The sequence below is a fragment of the Quercus suber genome, unplaced genomic scaffold (assembly GCF_002906115.3).
Source record: "Quercus suber isolate HL8 unplaced genomic scaffold, Cork oak 2.0 scaffold_69, whole genome shotgun sequence".
Classification (NCBI taxonomy): domain Eukaryota; kingdom Viridiplantae; phylum Streptophyta; class Magnoliopsida; order Fagales; family Fagaceae; genus Quercus; species Quercus suber.
In genome coordinates this window covers 1,623,600-1,644,180 of record NW_027069534.1, presented here as the reverse complement: position 1 = coordinate 1,644,180, position 20,581 = coordinate 1,623,600, and the positions used below count along the sequence as shown (strand labels likewise).

The 20,581-nt window shown below is 35.5% G+C and overlaps 1 protein-coding gene across 2 annotated transcripts; it reads left to right on the top strand.

Annotated features, from left to right (window-relative positions):
• The first annotated feature begins 4,138 nt into the window (after positions 1-4,138).
• Positions 4,139-18,732, top strand: LOC112034657 (regulator of nonsense transcripts UPF3). Of its 2 annotated transcripts, none has more exons than XM_024067475.2 (13): positions 4,139-4,565; positions 7,442-7,548; positions 7,836-7,931; positions 8,084-8,182; positions 8,347-8,426; positions 9,246-9,359; positions 11,427-11,574; positions 12,580-12,653; positions 15,344-15,791; positions 16,019-16,117; positions 16,255-16,373; positions 16,501-16,553; positions 18,218-18,732. In XM_024067475.2, the coding sequence occupies exons 1-12, from the start codon at positions 4,426-4,428 to the stop codon at positions 16,537-16,539; spliced, it is 1,563 nt and encodes a 520-aa protein (XP_023923243.1). In that variant the 5' UTR covers positions 4,139-4,425; the 3' UTR covers positions 16,540-16,553; positions 18,218-18,732. The 2 variants fall into 2 exon arrangements, with proteins under 2 accessions (XP_023923243.1, XP_023923242.1); XM_024067474.2 differs by having other exon boundaries at positions 4,140-4,565; positions 18,241-18,732.
• Positions 18,733-20,581: the final 1,849 nt, after the last annotated feature.

Genomic DNA, 20,581 nt, shown 5'->3' with positions numbered 1-20,581 from the left:
TGGTTCTATCCAATACTTAGATAATTGTCAAAAGTTGTTGGTTTCTCCACATGTTTGAGTCCGAGGACTATGCAAGACCTTGGTTCACATCTTCGTTGAGTGGGGAAAGGGTAGGGGATCTGAGGAGCCGGACTCCTTTTAGATTCTGCTCATCACTTAGATAAATGTTTGGAGTAGTTAATCTCCTTGGGGGCCATAATCCAAAGGTCTGTGCAACGCCTTGATTCCATTCAACCCTTAGGTAGTTGCTGAAAGTTATTAGTTTCCCCATAGGTTCGTGGTCCGAGGAGCTATGCAAGACTTTGGTTCTGTCCAATACTTAGATAATTGTCAAATGTTGTTGGTTTCTCCACAGTTTGAGTTCGAGGACCATGCAAGACCTTGGTTCTGTCCAATACTTAGATAATTACCAAAAGTTGTTGGTTTCCCCTTAGGTTTGTGGTCCGAGGAGCCATGCAAGACCCTGATTCTGTCTAACACTTCAGCAGCTTAGAAGATATCAACATATACCTTCCAGGGCTAGCCCCACCGCGGAGCTTCCTTGAATCGCTCCGTGTTGCTGTCACTCCTTCCAATGGAGGTCCAGTAAACTTGGCCACCAGATTTGTGAGGACCTGAACCTGGACAGAGGTATAGGACAAGTACTTAATGTTAGAAGCTCCTAAAACTGCCCCTCATTTAGCAATCCCCGTATAATCCGCACTTCGAAATATAGACCTGAGCAGAAGTTGAGCTAGGACAACAACTGTGTGCGCCTCATATAGTGTCTTACTCGCATAGTAAACTGGCCACTACAATGGCTTTCCCTTGGGACCCTGGCCGATGAGGGCCTGATCTTATCTTAACTACCCATTGCACTTACTATCACACAAGCTCTTTCCACAAACGGTGTCAATTGTAAGGACTCGATTTTTGGGCCAAGCCTAAAACGTAAGGAATCTTGGCTCAGTGAGCCTGGTATAATAAATTTGTAGAGAGTGGGCCAAAGAGCTAGGCTTTAGTGCGTGGATAACGACTAGGATGGATTTACATGATGATCAAACAGAAATGAGCTGGGCTTATCAAAGAAAGTTCGCCTTCGGCACCATCCGAGGAGCTCTGTTCTTGTATGCGTTGGATGGCCAGGGTTGCAGGAGTTCTTAAGATTGCCATCCTCCCCCTTCTCCATGGTGGGTTTCTCTTATTATATAGTCCTCTTTAAATGATCTTAGCGTTCCACTTGTTAATCATCTAAGTCTATACTTGAGTGCCTGTCCCATCAGACATCCTTTCTAATGTTCTATGAGTCGCGGTAATCGAGGTAGCGCTGTTCAGAGGTCATTTCCTCATTAATGCGACTAGGACGTTAGTTGGGGATACTTAATGCGAAGGTGACAGTTTCTCCTTGAACTGCTCCTCCACCATGCTCCCATGGCTGACCCCTTGTACTCCTCTTTCTTTTCGGAATGCTCCGGGAGGCTGCCTTTGATGGCATGCCACTCTTCCCTTCTATGATCTTGGTTGACCGAGGATAGGAGTATCCTCGGCTATGCTCCTCGGCACTTTGGACTTTCTTTGTTTGTCTTTGGACATTCCTTTCTCCTCGGCGAGGGCCTTCGGCCCAGCACAAAAATGGGCCGGGGTCGCCAAATTCTTAGGCCCCACAGGTGTATATCTAAAAGAGCCTAACTCTTTAAAAAAATATTATTGAGTATTCATGACAATCAGTTTTTTTTTTTTTTTTTTTAAGAGAGTTTTATCCTATGACGTCCGCTTCTGATGATAATTTTTTAATATCTAATAAATTTATATGTCATTATTTTAACATATATATTTTAAAACAAATTTCATTTTACATATTAAAACCATCAATTAAAATTTTACCATATCATATTTTCTTCAAATGGTATAATGTATAAAATAGTTCCATATATGAATATAATCATAATAAATTCCTGATATTATAATATATAGTTATAATACAAACACAATCATAATAGTTGCAAGAAAAAAATATAATAAATGTCTATTAATATCTACTATAACGATTAAATTTCATATTGCATTGATTATCAACTAGTATATTCAAAACCAAAGATGTATAACTTTTGTTTCCCTATAATATTTTCCCATGTATGATTTGAAAGCATTAAAATTTTACCTATCATTGTTCTAATATACATTAAGTGAAAATTATATTCTATATTTAAACTCTCTATTAAAATCTTGCCACAATTCAACTATAAGACTATTAATAACTATCAAAATGATAAAATTTCAAATTTAGGCAATGAAAACAAGACTATTAATAACTACTACAATTATCATATTTCATATTTAGACACAAAAAAAAGTAGAGAGAGTTAGGTTATGTTTGGTAACAGTTTTTGTTTTTTATTTTCAAAAACTTGTTTTTGGAAATATAAAAAAAAAAAAAAAATTCTTGTAATTTTGAAATAAAAAACATGTTTCGTTAGTTGAAATTAAAAAGATATTTTTTTTTGAAGAAAAAAAAATAGAAAATACTAAAATATGTTGTTGCTATGATTTGAATTCTAATGCTAACTTATTAAATGAGATAGACTCATTAAATTAAATGCGTATTTTCATTGACTTTTGAAAATTAGAAACTGAAAACAGCTTTTTACATGTTTTCAGTTTCCTTCACAAATTGAGTTTTGAGAACAGTTTTTATTTTTTGTCCATTTTGAGTAGCCAAACAAGTTTTTTAGTCTCAAAAATAGAAAATTGTTTTTGGAAACAGAAAATAAGGGGAAAAAACAGTTATCAAACATACCCTTATATTTTGTTAAACTTTTCTCTAGATTGCATAGTTTATTGACCACTAAAAGGTAAATGCAAACCTCTCACGAGTCAATTGCTCAACAAAACAAACTTAGAGCATTCGTATCAATTTGTGTAAATTTTTTTTCTGTCTATTTTAACATAAGAATTTAATCTTTATATTTTACACACTCACTTTTCAAAACACTTAACATCAAATTATCTATTTTATATTACATTTTATTAAAATATCAATTTTTTTTTAAATTTTTTTAATTGTTTCTCTTTTTTCACACTCAACAACCACTATCCACTCTCTTTTTTCATTCTCTAAAGAAAGAATAAACAATTAAATGAAAAATGAATAGTGTCAATGTAAATTTATACGGTTAGCAAACTTGTAAATTTACACAATTATTCACATATTAATGTGGGTCATTTTTAAACAAAACAGTGTAAATTTTATACATTTTTTCTATTATACGCAGACTAATGTGAATGCTTTTAAGGGATACTTTCTCCTAGATCATATGATAGATGTTCTTTATCATTATACCAAAACACCAAGTGGTTTTTGATGTAGATGAGAGTCAACCTCCAAATATATCAAATATTTTATTCGACGATAAAAGACTTTACGAACCAACGGAATTATACATACTAGGGGTGTCCATGAGTTGGTTTGGGTTGGGTTTGTGCCCAACTCGCGACCGACTTGACAAAATTAGGTGGAGGAAGTTCAGACCCAATGCCAACCAATGAGAGATTTAGCATCGGAAAGCGGTCGGTTCCAGTCGAGTCAGTCCACAATGGAAAAATCCGTCAGATTTCTTTTTTAGGCGAAAATGGTGAGATTTTCACCAAATCTAGCTAAGATCTCCCCAAATCCGGCATACATCTCATTGGATCTAAAGTAATTTTACCAAAAACTTGCCAAAAAAACCTTAAATTACTGGATTTTTGTAAGTTTTTGGTCGGGTTAGTTGAGGCGGTTTTTAGAGGAGAGAGCTCGCCAACCGACTCGCTGGACTCAGTTTCTAGGATTTGTAACCCACCGCCGACCGTCGAAGCTCATGGGTTGGTCGCAGGTGGGTTGGTTTCAGTCAGGTCTGGTTGATTGGATCTGGTTTGGGTGGACACCTCTAATACATACATACAATTAGGACACATAAAAGAATATTCTTTCTAAAGTTTTTGTTTTTTAGTACCCTAGCTAAATCAGTAAAATCCAATGTTCTTTTGTCCATCAAAAAAAAAAAAAGGAGCAACATGACAATACAACACAACTGTCTCCCATGTATTTGTATATTTTTTCCACACGTCTAAACACATAAAAATACACCCACAGGTAGAGACTCATTCATACACTTTCATTTCTCTTACGCGAACCGTATATATATTTCATAATAGCCCCTTTTCTGCCATTTTTCACTACTCTCTCTCTCTCTGTTTTTCTCGCTCATGACGATTTGGAGTGAAATTCAAAATTAGGGCACAGAACTCGACCTCCATTTTTTTCCTCTTAGCGGAGAAGATGTAATCCAAGCGAGGATTTTTTTCCGTTTCCCCAACCAATTCGAACCAAACATTTCGTAAATTTTCAAATTTTTTCAAAATTTCTCTAGGGTTTTTGTTTCTTGGGGGGTTTTTGTGAACTGTGAAATGAAGGACTCGCTGGATCGGACCAAGGTGGTGCTCCGTCACTTGCCGCCGGCGATTTCTCAGGCCGCTCTCACCGACCAAATCGATTCCGCCTTCGCTGGTCGCTACCACTGGCTCACTTTCCGACCTGGCAAAGCAAGGTTTGGGGTTTTTATTTTTTGCTTTGGTGGTAATAAATATTTTTTTTTAGTTCTGTGTTTTTGTCAATGGGTTTGCTTTGGTGTACTTACAGTTTTGCATTCATGCTCAATTGGTAATATAAATGTGTGTGTATGTAAGAATGTGTGGCATGCAATCTTATGTTTTCACAGTGTTTTTATTGATTAATGGGTGTGGTTTTATACACTTCAAATTTTGGATTTCATACTGAAAATGGTAATATAAATGTGTGTGTGTGTGTGTGAGAGAGAGAGAGAGAGAGAGAGTTTTGGCCCAAAGGAAAGGGGGAGGGGGATTTGAATGAGTGACCTTTGCTTCATTAGGTGTCGTCCCCAGCTGATTGTGCTATAATTTTGGAGTTAAATCTTTGTGTATGCATCTTAGGCTAATGGCTTTGAAACAAGTGGGTAAGGCTTGGTGTTACATGCATGGTAATTTTTTTTTTGGTTAGGAAAACAGGGGGAGTGGGGCTGGTGGGGTTTGAACTAAAGTGCCCAATCACCACAAAAGGTGCTGGAGCCACTGGAGTATCCCTTGAACCCCAGCGGATAAATGCATGGTTGGTTATCTGTCTAATTGGTAATTTATGTAAGCATGGTAGGATTTAGTTGCTTGAATTTTTTGTTGATTGTGCTTGTGTGAATTTTTCTTAAGGTTATGTAGTGTTATTCTCTGTTTGTATCTGGATCTTGCAACTTTTGGCATTGAATGAGCTTCCCATTGCCATTATTCATAGTTAATGGGTTTTGGAACTGAGTAGGCTTAATGTATAGCATGCATGTGTAAATTATAGTTGAGAGGTTTAGTTCACTGGCTTGTATAAAATATATTGCAGGTGGGGTTGATCCATAGATTCCTTATTAAGCTTTAGTAGAAATGAGGAAAATTAGCTGTTAATGTGGGTGGCATTGAAGGAAAGAGATGAACTGGCTAAGTGTAAATAAATGGAAGACTATTTTCATGTGTTATACTTACATGACCTGGTAGCTGTTGCATTAATTTAGTGTGTTTGAAGATGTGGCAAGGAAGTTAAGACTTGAAGCAAAATTTTAGAACCTGCTTTGGTGACTTCTGATTTGTTCATTGGAACTTAATATTTGCATTGCTGGTGTATCTTGCATATCATTTAAGATACGTGTGTGTGTGTGTGTGTGTGTGTGTGTGTTTGTTTGTGTGTAATTTGTATGTTTGTTAATACAAAACAATTACTCCTATTTTTGTAAAAATAATTTGTACAATAACTTCCCCTTTCTGTTGGGATCAAAACTGATCAAAATAAAATGTAGCTTCTCATTATGCAAATATAATAGGTTCATGCAATCTTCTTTCAAAACCAAATATTAGAGAATCTGAATTTCATAATTAATAATAATAAAAAAAACCATCTCTTGTTTCACCAACTATTGGCCTGTACAACCCTGCATTTTTCTCAATATTGTTGAAATTGGTAAGTGACGCCTGGTATTTTGACTGGTATGGAACGTGGAATTTCCTTATACCAGATTTGGCTTGAAGACCAAAAACACTTTTTTTTTGATAAGTAAAAGACCAAAAACACTTTCTAATCCATATAAGGTGGCTTGGTGGACTAATGCTAATTTGAGGGTTCATGAAAGATGTTTGCTTTCATATTCTATTGGTGGTTTTATTGAAAATGTGCAGTATGAGACCTTCCTCTCAAATCCCATTACATTCTTTTGAATATTTATGGTTATTTGATAAGGGGAAAAAAATCAACATGATGCTTATCAAAATACATTTTCATTCATGTTGGGAAAGGGTAAGGGAAATGAAGCTTATGCCAGCTAGAGATCTATCGGTCCCCATAGGAAAGAAGACATTTGGTTTCTATCTTATCATTTGAGTTTTTCAAAAAGGGGGAGAATTGGTGCCACATCTATATCATGTCCAGCATGTTGGTTAGATGTGTAGGCTTGTATTCCTAGATTGAAACCTTAAAATACCAGCCAAGAACCTTTTTATTTACTTATTTAAATATGAGTAAATAACTGTCAAGAGCTTGCTAGCTCAGTAGCATTGCTTAATCTTCTTTTTGTTTCAGTCCCTTTTTCACCCTTTTGAACCATAAACAGTATAAACCATCATCACATCCTTATACAATTCAAAGCCCTTATCCTGCTACTGCTAATTTTTCCAAACCCTTGGCTAACACAGATGATTTCTTTAAATTTGTACAACCAAAGTGGATTCTTATCTATTTGTTCAATGTGTTTTGAATAATAAATTATGATCTAATTATATGTCGTTCTCATAGTAGCACACCTTTGATTAATGTTACTTATAGCAATGCAACTGGCAGTGCAGCATGCTGCTGCATGTAGACATGGCTTAGGTTACAGTATGTTACTTTTTATTATAAAACGCACACAGACTGTATCGGTGTTAATGAAGGAACGTGAATCACTCTTTGTATTGCACTTTTCCAATTATAAAATTGCATAAATGCCGGTGCTGTCTGGAAACTCTGATTTTGTTTTATGTTTTTGGCTTTTCTCCTTGTTCTACTTATCATATTATTTTTATTTTAGCCAATATTCCAAATCATTTTTGCAATTTGGTTATATAGTATTAGTATATGGGTGTTTCAAAAGAGTATTTTCCTATATACCACAATGTTGCTTCTTTCTAGGGGACTATTAAATGTGCTTCCTGAATCTTTCACAGGAAAGATATTTATTCTTACAGGGATACACTTTTCTTCTGAATTATTTGGGCTTAGTTTTGTAATTGAATTGAGTATAGAAATACAGGGTGCAATTTTTTAATTTAGGACTTGAGCAAGTCATCTGCTAAGGGAATTGTCATATATTTATTGTTTCTTGAAATGGTTTTGCAGCCTGAAGCATCAATCCTATTCTAGAGCCTACATTGACTTCAAGAAACCTGAGGATGTTATTGAGTTCGCTGAGTTCTTTGATGGGCATTTGTTTGTTAATGAGAAGGGTAATCTTTGCGCATATCTTTTGAAGAGATTTGATTATTCAAATCAATCTTGTTGCCAGAAATTTTGTGACTATCTTTTTATTCATACCACGGTTTGAATTCAGATAGGGTAATGAATTCTCTTCAGTTGGTAGCAGCTCAGAAAATTTAAAGCTGCTGGATTTTTTCTTGAAAAAGTTGATTGGGGCTTCTCTTTCCTTTTTGTTTCATCCTTCTTTAAATAAGTGACATTGTAGTACATGACATTGACTTGAGGTTTTAACTAAAATGTTTCTTGATTTCTTCAGGTACTCAGTTTAAAACTATTGTTGAGTATGCTCCATCTCAACGCGTTCCAAAGCAGTGGGTTAAAAAAGATGGTCGTGAAGGAAGCATATTGAAAGGTACTACTTGTTTTTATATTTTAACTAAATGTTCAACAATTATAATTATTGCATGTGGGCTTATATATGCAATCATTAACCTGTGACTTATATATGCGATCATTTTCTTTTTCTTTTTCGTAAATACAAGTATTCTCTTGATGAACATCTAGATCCCGAGTATCTGGAATTTCTTGAATTTCTTGCGAAGCCTGTCGAAAATCTTCCCAGTGCAGAGATACAATTGGAGAGAAGAGATGCAGAACGAGCTGGTAAGTCAGAAAGATTTCATATGGTAGACACACGCTGCATGCTGAAATAATGTTGTGAAAAAGGGAAAAGTAATATGCAATTAGAATGGGAGAAATAGTTAATGTTGGGAGTTTTCAAGGAAAAATGTTTTTTCAAGTGATTATCTCCCATAATGCTTTTGCAGGATCTGCAAAGGATGCTCCCATTGTTACACCATTAATGGACTTTATACGTCAGAAAAGAGCTGCTAAGGGTGGTTCTCGGGTATGTTTCTAATGCATTAGATATAAGTTTGTCAGAATTAAGCAATAAGCTGTAGAAGAAAATTTGTTAACAATTTTTATTTTGCATGCAATTTCATATAACTGATTTGTATTATCTGTTTGTAATATATTCAATTTCTGGCTAATAATACTTGAATTGCTGACATGCTTGGTTGTCCGGTATGCTTGTTTGAAATCTAGTTGAGGATACTCAGTGTTTCTGTCGTGCTGCACATGACATTTTGTGTGTGCATGCCTATATTGATGCAAGGATCAAGAAGACAATTTAAAAAAAAAAAAAAAAAAAAAATCTTAATGTAGTTTTGTTTAATTTTAGAAGTTCGTTGTATTTTTAATTATTTGCCTAAGTCATCTGGGATTAGGGTTTAGTTCTAGTAACTTATATAAGCATGCTATTATACTCCAATGGAGATAGTTTGCTTGAGCGATAAAATTATTGTTGGAGTTTCTCCTTTAATAACTTGGTGCTGATTCCTTTTTCTTTTTCTTTTTTTCTCGGTTCAATTTTGTTGTTGCATCTGTTTGGTTTTGTCTTGTGTCGTGTATAGTTTGCAGGTTGCCTTGTTGCTTCATCTTTTATCTTGATTGCGTGGTAGTTTCCATTATTGAATAAGTAGCGAATTTCACTTTTGTCCATTTTAAGTTAATTTTTTATTTTCTTTTTTCCCAGTTTTATTCTTGTATACATCCCATGTACAAGGGTAAAACCCTATGTTTTCTCATTAAATTTTTTATTATGTATAAAAAAAGAGAGCCCTTTATAACAGTGTCCTGAATCTTCTTCCATATGTGATGACAGAGATCATTGTCTAATGGGAAACTGAGCAGAAGAGCTTCTGGATCATCATCTGGAAGCCCTAGTTCAGCCTCATCGAAACGAGGTTCTGAGAGGAGACGGATTTCCACCAGGATGGTAGTCATCTTTCTTTAAATATTTTAGATGAAATAATTAAGTAGTTTATGCTGTTGCTGTTGTATTTTCTATATCAAAGTCACAGTATTATAATTTTGTACATGACAACTACTCCTCATCTAAACCTTACCCCCCCCCCCCCCAAAAAAAAAAAAAAAAAACAAAAAACAAAAAAGAAAAAAGGAAAGAAATCTCTTGCAATGGAATTTATGGTGCCTAAAGCATGTGGCTGATTGTACAATGATCTTAGAACCGTAAATTTGAGTGAGTTCATGTTAAGCAGGCTTGATGCCATTAATTGTACAATTATATCTTTCAGTCCACTGTGTCCACATTATACATAGTGGAACTGCACTCCATATCACTTAGCTATCATTACTGGTCTGTTTGGATTGAGGGGGAAGGAGGGGGAGTAGAGTAAAGGAGAGTAGATTTGGCCCAAAATTAGTCTATTTTTAACCAACTCTACTCTACTCCCCTCTACTCCCCTCCTTCCCCCTCCATCCAAATAGACCCTACATGAATTTAATAATCAGCTCAGACCTACACCGTGTTATATGTCTGAATCAGTCACCCAATTGCTTGATGGTCAAAAGTAACAGTTTCTTTCTTGTCAAATAGTCCTCATAGACTAGCTTTCCAAATCCTAATGCTTTTGTGACAGTCAATTCTCCCCTTATAACAAACAATCACCTATGCTCTTGACTTCACTTTTGGTTTCAAAAGCCACATTTTTTGGGGACAGGTTGTAGACTTTTAGCTTTTAAATATGGGTAGGATTGGGGAAGATGGTAAACAAGGTAAGAAGCACTCATGGGTGCAGCCTTTGGAGCAGTATTAAGGCGGGTTGGGATTGATTCACGAGGCATGTTAAGTATGTGGTAGGGGCCCTAGGGGATGGTAATAGGGTGCAGATTTTGCGTGATGCCTAGCCATTAGCCTCTGAAAAACTTGTAACCTAAATTGTACATCATTGTAGTTGATAAGGATGCTACGTTGTAGTTGATAAGGATGCTATGGTTAGGTCTTGTTTGGTAACTCCAATTGGCAGGATGACACCCCTGGACTATGAGGTTTATTAGAGAGATGTTAATGATTGGGAGATGGAATTGGTTGACTTTTTGATATTTTGTACTCAAATTTACCAAGCAGGGTTTGAAAGAATGAAGTGGAGAATGACCAGTGATGGGCAATATGGTGTTAGCTCATACTATTGTCTATTGTATTTCTTTGTGTACATCCTTGTACATGAGGTGGTTCCTTTTATTCCATAAAATTTCTTACTTCTAAGAAAAGAAAAAGAAAAGGTCTCACCATATCCGCAATTCTTTTTTCCCCTACTTTTCTGCTTATGATTTTTGAACCATCAAGATCCTCGCACAAAGCAGCTTCCCAATGAAAAAGGAAAAAAAAGAAGCAACTTTCTGAGGAACTTGGGCACATTAAATACACTTCAAAGGAAAACATTGTACCAGTAGATCCCGTCAATGCCACATAATAAGAACAAATGTTTAACTTACCACTGTGGGTTTGCCCATACTTTCCTGTGCTTGGCTGCTGATTCTGGTACAAAGTCTTTAAAAGAAAATGCCCATGATAGTTTTGGTCATCTACATATATTACACATCCAATCTCTGGGTATAGGCCAGTTGAAATAGTAGAAGGATACAGTGTTTTCATGATTGGTTTGTAGATCTAAATTTGAATAACATGTTAAAGATTTTATTGATTGGTATCTGTTTTAGCTAGGATCAATCATTAGTAGAGTACACTGATGTGAAAAGATATTGGTTGATTGTATAAGTGATTAAAGTATTTGTGAATGGAAAAATGTGGTGCCAATGTAGAATTTAATAGGTTGATCTTCCTTCAACTTGGTTTGTTATTTGTGGTTTTTGGAGTACATCGTCTTGAACTAGTAGGAATTGTGGTATGAGATTTATACTGATGTATTTATTTTCAATCTTTATTTGTGTTTGACCCTCTAGATATCCATACTTGATTTCAAGAAAGATTTTGGAAGTTTTGGTTTTCTTATTTTAATACTGTTTCCTGTCTGATGGACAGTATGTTTTAAGGGATGCTGCAAAGAATACGAGTGTCAAAGACAAATCAACCTACATTCTGGTTCCAAAGCGAGATGATCAGCAGCTTTCTGACAAGTCTGTTACATTGGTTCCTGCAGCTGGGAATGAATTATTGGAAGAGGAAAATGGTATGGCTGGGAAACTGGATAATTCAGTGTTTAGTGATGATTTGACATTCGCCCTTCTATTTGACATAATGAATTCCTAGACACAAACATGTTAACTCATAGTTCAGGATAGTGGTAATTCAGTATGGACATGGACTAATTAATCTGCTGAGCTGTAGCATCTAAAAATCTGGATGTTATCCATTTTATTTCCTCACCTAGTATTGTTAAATGCTTAAAGTTCAAATCTCAAAGCCAAGTCTAATCACTTCCCTTGGCCGAAGCTCATTTAATGAAGCCCGCCTTAGGCATACTTTTCTGATGCTTTTTTAAGAAGCACTTCATGTTTTTTTGTGGAACTAGTTGAACTTGTTATAGATGGCTTCATTTGCTTGATCTAGTTCTTTCTTATTATTGTATTTGCTTCTTTAGCTTATAATTATATTACTAGATTCTTATTAGGTGACCCTTTTCAAAGTTTTACAGCTCTACCTCTTTGAGGTGTGTATACCTTAATTTAATGTCTTTGGAGTTGTTAATATGGTTGGAATTCTTACTCTCTCTTTTTTTTTAACACTTCATTTTATCAACGCACCTTCATGATGTGGGTCCTTTATTTGGTTAAGTGGAGAGGTTTCATAATGAAAAAGGATCTATGCAGCCAACCCAACTAAGTTGAATTCACACACAAACACACACACACACACACACATGAGCATGTTCTTGACATTCTTATTTCAATAAGATATCTGTTACATACTCATTGTCGCGTATGTAGGCTTTCTATGGTACTTGAGAGCATGCTTTGCAATAAATAAATTTGGTTTCTTTTTCATAGTTTATCTTCGGATCAATTCATTATTTTCTGTGGGTAAGATACTATTATCTCTATTATTCTAGGATTTATTTTATCCACTTGGGTGCCAAAAAAAAATCTGTTTTTGGAATCTCTTTTCTTTTCTATGGGTAAGATAATATTATCCCCATTCTTCTAGGAGTTATATTACCTCTTATATTTTCTTTCAGGAGTATCCGGAACTAATGAATCTGGGAAAAAGAAAGTCCTGCTCCTGAAAGGAAAAGAGAGGGAGATTTCTTCTGTAAGTACTTTTGGTTCTTACCAATCACATGTATTCCTTGGGCACATTTCAGACTACATATCTATTGTACGCTATCACTGTGCATGGAGATGTCTGTGTATAGCACTGTTTTGGTGTGGGCTGCTCTCACTACTGGTCTATATACTGATTTAGGCACCTACAATATTCCTGCTTAGGCTGGACCGCTTGCTCAATTTGGACAGATTGCCTATGGTTGCACGAGTTCTTGATTTTCTTTTAATAATTTTTTGAAGTTTTTTTTTTTTTTGGGGGGGGGGGGTGGTGGGGTGTTATATATTGTGTTCTTTTTTAATGTGGGAGACATCTTAAAGGATTACTTGAACACATATGAGCTGTTCCATCTGCAGAGGCCTTTCTTGCTCATTGCTATATGCAGTTTGAGCTGCGCTCTTTCATTGGCCTTCTGTCTGTTATAAGTGACCATCCATTTAACTTGCTAGATTTTATTGAGTGCCCTTTTCAGTTAACTCGTGGTATAACTTTGGATGTTAAGGGTTCTTCTTGTATTACTAGAGCACTATGACAGATTGCTCCTACTCTGCTAAGTCATATCTGTCTAAATTAAAATGATAAGAGTGCTGCCTGATTAACATTGATTGCTGGCTGAAAAAATGTGGTTTTGGATTTTCTGAATGGTACAATTTCTAGATGTGCATTGCTTGAAGCATGTATGAAGTACTGGGAGAGTCAGAAATCCACGGAATAACTTTTGGGATTAGATTTATTGTTATTGGAATTTTTTCTGACATGCTTGGAAATCTTTTATAACAATCTTTTAACCTGAGAACAAGCTTGTTAAGCACTATGAAATGGCACTATGGTTGCACTAGAATTCTTGATGAATGGTAGTGTATGGCTTGCAGGGTTGAGAATTTTCTAATTCATTTTCCAGTTTGTATTGGATATGTGATTTCTCATTTAGATTGTTGTTAGTATTATAACCTATTACAAAAGTTTAAAAAAAATATTATTTATATTTATATATTTTTATTATTATTATTTTTTTACAATAATAATAATTAAGCCATCTTGATGAATGGTTTGTAGCATTGAGAATTTTCTAATTTATTTTTCACTTTGTCCCTGATAGGTGATTTCTCATGAAGATTGTTGTTTTTATAACTTACTGCAATGGAAAGGATATTTTTGAATATAAATATGGAATGACAAAGTGAAAAGTTAGAAAAATACTACTATTGCTACCACTAGTGTTATTCTTGGAAAACCAAAACCACCATAGTCAACCCCTCAACAAAGAAGGAAATTTAAATTAACTAGCTACACCTCATTGTCCATGTCACCACCTTATTTTGTTGATAAAGTAGTTGCGCTACCATCTCGACAATTATCACAACACTGTACAAATTTGGTCACCATCTTTGCCGCTAACATCTTCCACCTATGTCAATGCACTGGCTTCATCATTGTATCTTTATTCCTGTTCCTACTATCCTCCTCACATATTTTATTGGGATAACTAAGACTATATTCTCCACCATCCTGTGGTAATTTTTTCTTTTTGAATAACAGGGGTGTCCTAAATTTTTTTTTTTTTTTTTTGGGAAGTTACACACACACCCACTGGGGTCTTGAACTCATGAACTCATCCTCCATCCCATTATTATGAGAGGAGGAATACAAGTTGAGTTATATCTTGTTGGTAACAGGGGTATCCTAAGCTTAAGAGAGAACAAGTCCTTGAGCAAGCACCAATGCCTCCAACAAAACATGCTAGATTTGGTCACAAACAAACAATTCTTACTTTGACTACCCAAAAAAAAAAAAAAAAACTGCAGTGTTATATTCCTACTGTTGCTATTATCACTATCACCATAATTACCAATGCGCTGTAGCTCAAGTGGCGCTTTGATCCCTTACATGTGTCAGGTGGAAGGTGAGGTCATGGGTTCAAGACCCACTGGGTGCATGTAACTTACCAATTAAAAAAACTATTATCACTATCACAATTTTTTTAGAGAAGCCACTATCACCATAGTTGTTGCTGCTCCCAACACCTACACAACTGCTCTGCTACTGTCGTTTTTCTCAATTCACTCAAGTAGGCAGCAAAAGTATAGGGAAGGAAAGGTAAGCGACTTTAATGATTGTATGACTATGATGGCACCTTAGGATGCAATGGATTTCCAAAATGTTTTCTGACTAGAGGACCCACTCTTGACCAAAAAATTCTCTCAATTGAGTTTGCCTCCCTTGACCACCATTGTAAGAAGTGGCCTCAAAGTAATGTTGTATCCTGATTTTATTTGAACTTGAACTCCTTTCAATTCCTAAGTTCTGTTTATTATCCATCATCATCATGTCAATCAACTTCTTCTTTTTCAGGGAAGGTACAAAACACAAAATTTTGTTCTCATATGTTTTGTAGTGTGGATTGAGTTCAAAGGTTACATTTAGAGTGAATAATTGGGGGTGTAGGGAGTTTTTCTTTAGAGGAAGTATTTTCACTGTATGTATGTGGGTCTTCTTGTCCAGTCTACGAGACCGCATATATTTTTTATGCTCTTGTTTGTATGATTATTGCTGTCTTTGCATCCCTGCAATTTCTAAGAAGATTTGTCTCATTGCATTTATTGTATTTTTTATGAAGCAATGTGACTTTTAGTTGAAGCACTACACTGTTAAATTGCTGTATGCTACTCCTTGTGCAGGTGTCTGGCAGCATATTACAGCAGCAGGGTGTATCATCTCCTGTTAGGAATATAATCGGTTCAGGTCCACTCAAGCATAACCAGCAACGTGAAGGTAGTGGAAGGATAATCAGAAGCATACTTATAAACAAGGATTCACGTCAAAGTCAGTCTTTTGTGGGCCAGTCAGAGCAGCAAATCCAGACTTCAAATTCAGAGAAGGACAAGCGGCCTCCTCGGATCCCACATGCACAATTGGCTTCGAAGGACACAAATTCAACTCCAGAAAATAAGGTTGTTGCGAATGACTTTCCTGGATTTTATAGTGAGAAGCAAGAAAAACGTTCAAGAAATAAGGATAAGCCTGATCGTGGTGTATGGGCTCCTCTTCGTCGTTCAGATGGAACTCATGCTAGTGAAGAGTCTTTGTCATCCGGTACTTCACAGTTGCTGCTAGATTCTTCAGAAGGTACAAACATTTGGAACATGTAATTATTGGTTATGTAATGTACTGGTTTTTACAAATTATAGTCATAAGTGAATGGTGCTAACAATAAGGAATCATTTTAACTTGACTCCAAAGCACTTCAACTCATACATAGGTTGGAGTCACTGTCCCATTGCAAGAAGCATGAAAGTGCTTATGAGGTCAAATAGAATTCATTTTTTTACTATTTCCTGCTTGTGATGTTGCAGGATCTCATGGAGATATGAAATTTGAAATGGAAAATGCTCGGATTGGGGAAGTTAAAAACCTTGGAAGTGGACGTAGTAGCCATTCTTCCTTAGATAATGGTAGATTTTAGTTTGGAAACTCTGATCTTTAACATTGCTTCTGATTGTACATTCCTCTCTGTGTTTCTGTGGGTGCATTTGTGATGCTTGTGTTTTGTATCCCACTCCCACAGATTAAGTGTTTGCATTATATGCAGGCTCCCATAAACATTTTGGTCGCCGTGGGCCAACGCATGGTGTCAAGGATGTTGATGGCTCATCAAATGTAAGTGAGGGGAAGCATTTGAGGAGAGGCACTGGCTTTAATTCCCATGAGGTAGTGAGACCCAACTGTTTGGATTCCAATTTTGTACCCTTTTTTTAATTTTTAAATATTTTTAATTTTTTATGCTTTCACCCATTTTCTGCTAATTAGTTAGAGGTTTTTCGCAATGAATTTGCAGAAACAAGTGTGGGTTCAGAAACCAAGTTCTGGTTCCTAAAGTTATTGAAAGTGGTGAGCCCTCACTCTCTTTAAATATGTTCTTTCCCAATTCCAATAAAGTGTGGCTTCCTGAAAGTTATTTATAAATATATATATATATTTAAGATTCTAGTTCAGTAGGCTGAAATGGATGCTTCTTAATCATCATCACATATAGGACTGATATTGGGTCGGTTCGGGTCGGGTTTACTGTGACCCGAAACCCGACCCGATAGAAATTAGGTTTAACTGTCTGAAATCCGACCCGACCCGAAAAACCGGGTCTGTAATTGGGTCGGTTTTCCAGGTCTCAGGTCGGGTCTCGGGTCAGACTCTTATTTACTTTGTCTTACTGAGCACACCCTCACAAACCACACCCAGACTTCCAACTCATTAAATTCCTCACACTTCCCAGTTTCTACAAACCAGACCCACTGAGCCCACCATTTCTACAAACCAGACCCACCGTTTCTACAAACCAACCAGACCCACTGAGCCCACCGTTTCTACAAACCAGACCCTCCCTTCTCTCTTACCCATCTCGCACAGAAAAAGAAAGTAAGGAGGACGGCTTCTTGGTGGGGAGCTATGATGCCGTTGGTGGTCAAGGAAGCTTTCCGGCATGATCTAGATAGCGGCGATCAAAGGAAGGTGCTCCGATGGAGATCTGAATGGATTTTATTTCGTGGGTTTTGGTTTGTTTGAAATGAAGAGTGGGTCGACGTTGATGGTAGATCGCAGTTCCGTTTCGTCCTTGCAAAGTTGTCTCTATGGTACGTGGATGATGGCTATGGTGAATTGTCTGAGGTCAACACTGATGGTAGGCTGTGATGTTTTGTGAGATTGAGACTTGGGAGGTAGCTGAGGGAGGCGGAGAGACACCTTTGTTTGAGTAAGGTTTTTTTCAAAAAAAAAAAAAAAAAAAGGGGTTCAGACTAAAATATATATCTATGACCCGATACCGACCCAAACCCGAAATTAACCCGAAAATAAGACCCGAAACCCGACCCGAATATTCTCAGACCCACCCAAAACCTATCGGTTCAGGTCGGGTCGGTCGGGTTTTCGGGTGGGCCGGGTCCATTGCTCAGTCCTAATCACATATAGAATTCATATGGAACCTTGAGTTTTGAATATTTTGCAAGTCTTTTGCACTCTTTAGTATCTAATTTGAAGTCAAGGGAAGGTGAGATTTACAATGATAATCGATAGAAACTCATCTAAATCAGTATTTTAAAAATGTGCATTGGTGGAATGTCTTTGGTGATGCCTAGAATTTAGATTGAGCCTTCTTATTTGTTAGAAAGGGAGATGGTTAAGTTATTCAGTGCCAAGGATCTTGGCACCCACTTAAGTATGCTGAAAAAGTGGGATAGATTCAAAGATGATGCTAAATGCAGTTGTATTTACTGTGGAACATTTACATATACCATGCAATTTTCTTTATTACTATGGACAGGTTCTTCCTGGAGCTTCATATTGTTTTGATTTCAATGACAAGACAAACAACTTCTTAGTATTTTAGAGGGGTAAACAGTGAAGAGGAGAATCACCCTTGGATGAAAATTGCCAACATTATCACACCCTTAGTAGAGTATCACTTTGCCTTGATATGACTAACTTCGGATTTTCTTTCTGAACTTGCTAATTGTCATAACTTTTAAGCGGGATTTTATATAGTATTTGATTTTTCTTAGTTCACTGTCTCATTTGTTTGCAGTTTTAATGTCTGGTCATATACACGATTTTGGAACATGCATTTGCTAGTGGCTGGAGAGGCTGTCTCTTTTTACGAGACAGATGATCAGGTGTAAATGAAGTCTCAGCATCAGCAATGGTTCCTTTTGAAAAACCCTAGAGGAAAGTAGAGTTCGTCTGAATGATGCAGATACCGATGTAAGTAATACTCGGTTGGCTGAAGAAATCCTGATTTTATTTCGTCAAAGATAGCTTGGAATAGGAGACATGGGAAGCAACAGATGTCATTGTTATAATTGTATTATTACACAGTTTTCATCAGGGTGACCCTCTATGGGGTTCTGCCTGTCGGAGGAGCTATGGAAGCCCGCACTCATGCTTTTGACTAGACTAGCTATCGGGTTATTCTGGTTTTATGGGATCTCTCCCGTTAGTATAAATGTAAATATAATCTCAGAGCAATCGGTATCACCATCTCGCTTATTAATATCTATCAAAGCATTTTAATGTGTTACATACTTTTCTTCCATTGCTGTTGCTTCCACTTTGTTTTGCAAAGCAATTTATTTGCATATGCCGCAATTAGATGGAGAGAAGTCTACATGCAGCATAAACAGCAATAATATAGAGAACCTTGCGGAGAATTCAATATGCATAATTTGCGCAATGAGCCTTCTTATATTGTACAATAAAATCATACATTTGAAAAAAAAAAAAAAAGGACAAATATAATGGTTCTATTTTGTGCAGCACAGCCCATGGAAGTCTTCTTTAGTTGGCTTTTACAATCCGTCATTCCTTCCCAAGCTAAAAAAGCTCTGTTTTTAAGTGTATAAAATTTGTTTGGTATATGCTAGTAGAGGCCCACATGCTAGGCAATTGTATTATTTAAGATCAAATGTATAGATTGTATGATACACGATACATATATACAAAAGGTTCTATATTGTAAGGGTGTATTGTAAGTATACAATACTTACGGATCATAGGATACAAAGGTGTGTATCATAAAATTGTATGTATCAAATTATACATAGACATGTGAGATTAAAATAAGTGTTTTTTTTTTGGATAAATTAGTGCTTTTATTTGAGTCTAACAAATTGTTATACTTGTTTTTAACACAATTAGTAGGCTACGTAATTGAGCCTAGTAAAATAACATGTTTATGAGTTTTTTGTTTTGTTTTTTCCTCCTCTCTTTCTCTTACAATATTTGGACTATATACTTGACACTATGCGTTCATATTTGTAAAGTTTTATTCTATACTAAGAATAAGGTATTAAATGATAATATAGTTATTTTTATTTTTGTTATAAGTATAAAAAGCTAGAATGCTAAGAAGAAATATGAAAAAAAAAATTCTTAAAATATAAAGAATAAGAAAAGATAGTACATGTTGTTGATGATGATGAAGAAATATATTTGCAAGATGATGAATGTGATGATAACATGAACTTAGATGGAGTTGACTGGACAAGATAATGAATGTGATGAAAAGAAATGATTATTTAGGCTTATATTTTTACTTTTGAGTTAATCAATTTGAATGTATATATTATAAATATATGTTAATTTCATTTATTTAGTTAGTTTTATGAAAGATTATTATGTAAGTGTTGATTAAATTAGTCATTTAATTGAATATTTGAATTTGTAATGAATATACATTAAAATATGTGTATCTATGATCTTTTTTTTTTAAAATTTAATTAGGTTTTTGTGTATCTTATGATATGTTACACGATGCATTTGGTCTTTTATTGTATTCAGTTCATTTGGTCAATTTTGGTAATACTACATTATGATGAGAGGTTTGTGTATAAATAAGAGCTGCTTCATTGACAATTATATCACATTCTCAGCATAGTATTGGTAGGTTCTCAATAAAATCATATTTTTCTTACGTTGTTTATGTCTTGTATTTTTTTTAATACAAGTGATAGATTTACTTATATTTGCTTCATCTTTAGATCATTTAAAATGTATAGAGGATAAACCATTTGTAAGAAACATTAAAAACAAATTCCAATCACATTTAATTCAACGGTCAATGGTTTTTTTTTTTTTTTCTTTTCCCCTCTTCGGATGTGTAACAATTTATAATTTTGAATTGAAAGGATAATAATTGAAGGGTCCAAAAAAATTATTGATAGGTTGAATTAAATAAGGAGAATTTAAATATTAGCTAAAAATAAGAAGGGGAAAAAAAAAGTGACTGACATGAGTGACACAATCGGAGATGAGTAGAATAAAAGTAAAATACTAAAATCTTCTATTTTTATATATAATACAAGAAATTCAAAATACTAAGTCTTTTTAAAGTGATAACAAGTAACTCCTTAACAAAAGGCATCCATTTC

Bases quoted from the DNA above. Each gene is read 5' to 3' on its own strand.
- LOC112034657 (XM_024067475.2), top strand. From the start codon at position 4,426: ATGAAGGACTCGCTGGATCGGACCAAGGTGGTGCTCCGTCACTTGCCG. The intron at 8,427-9,245 runs GTATGTTTCTAA...ATGTGATGACAG, and splicing joins CTGCTAAGGGTGGTTCTCGG to AGATCATTGTCTAATGGGAA. The intron at 11,575-12,579 runs GTATGGCTGGGA...ATTTTCTTTCAG, and splicing joins ATTATTGGAAGAGGAAAATG to GAGTATCCGGAACTAATGAA.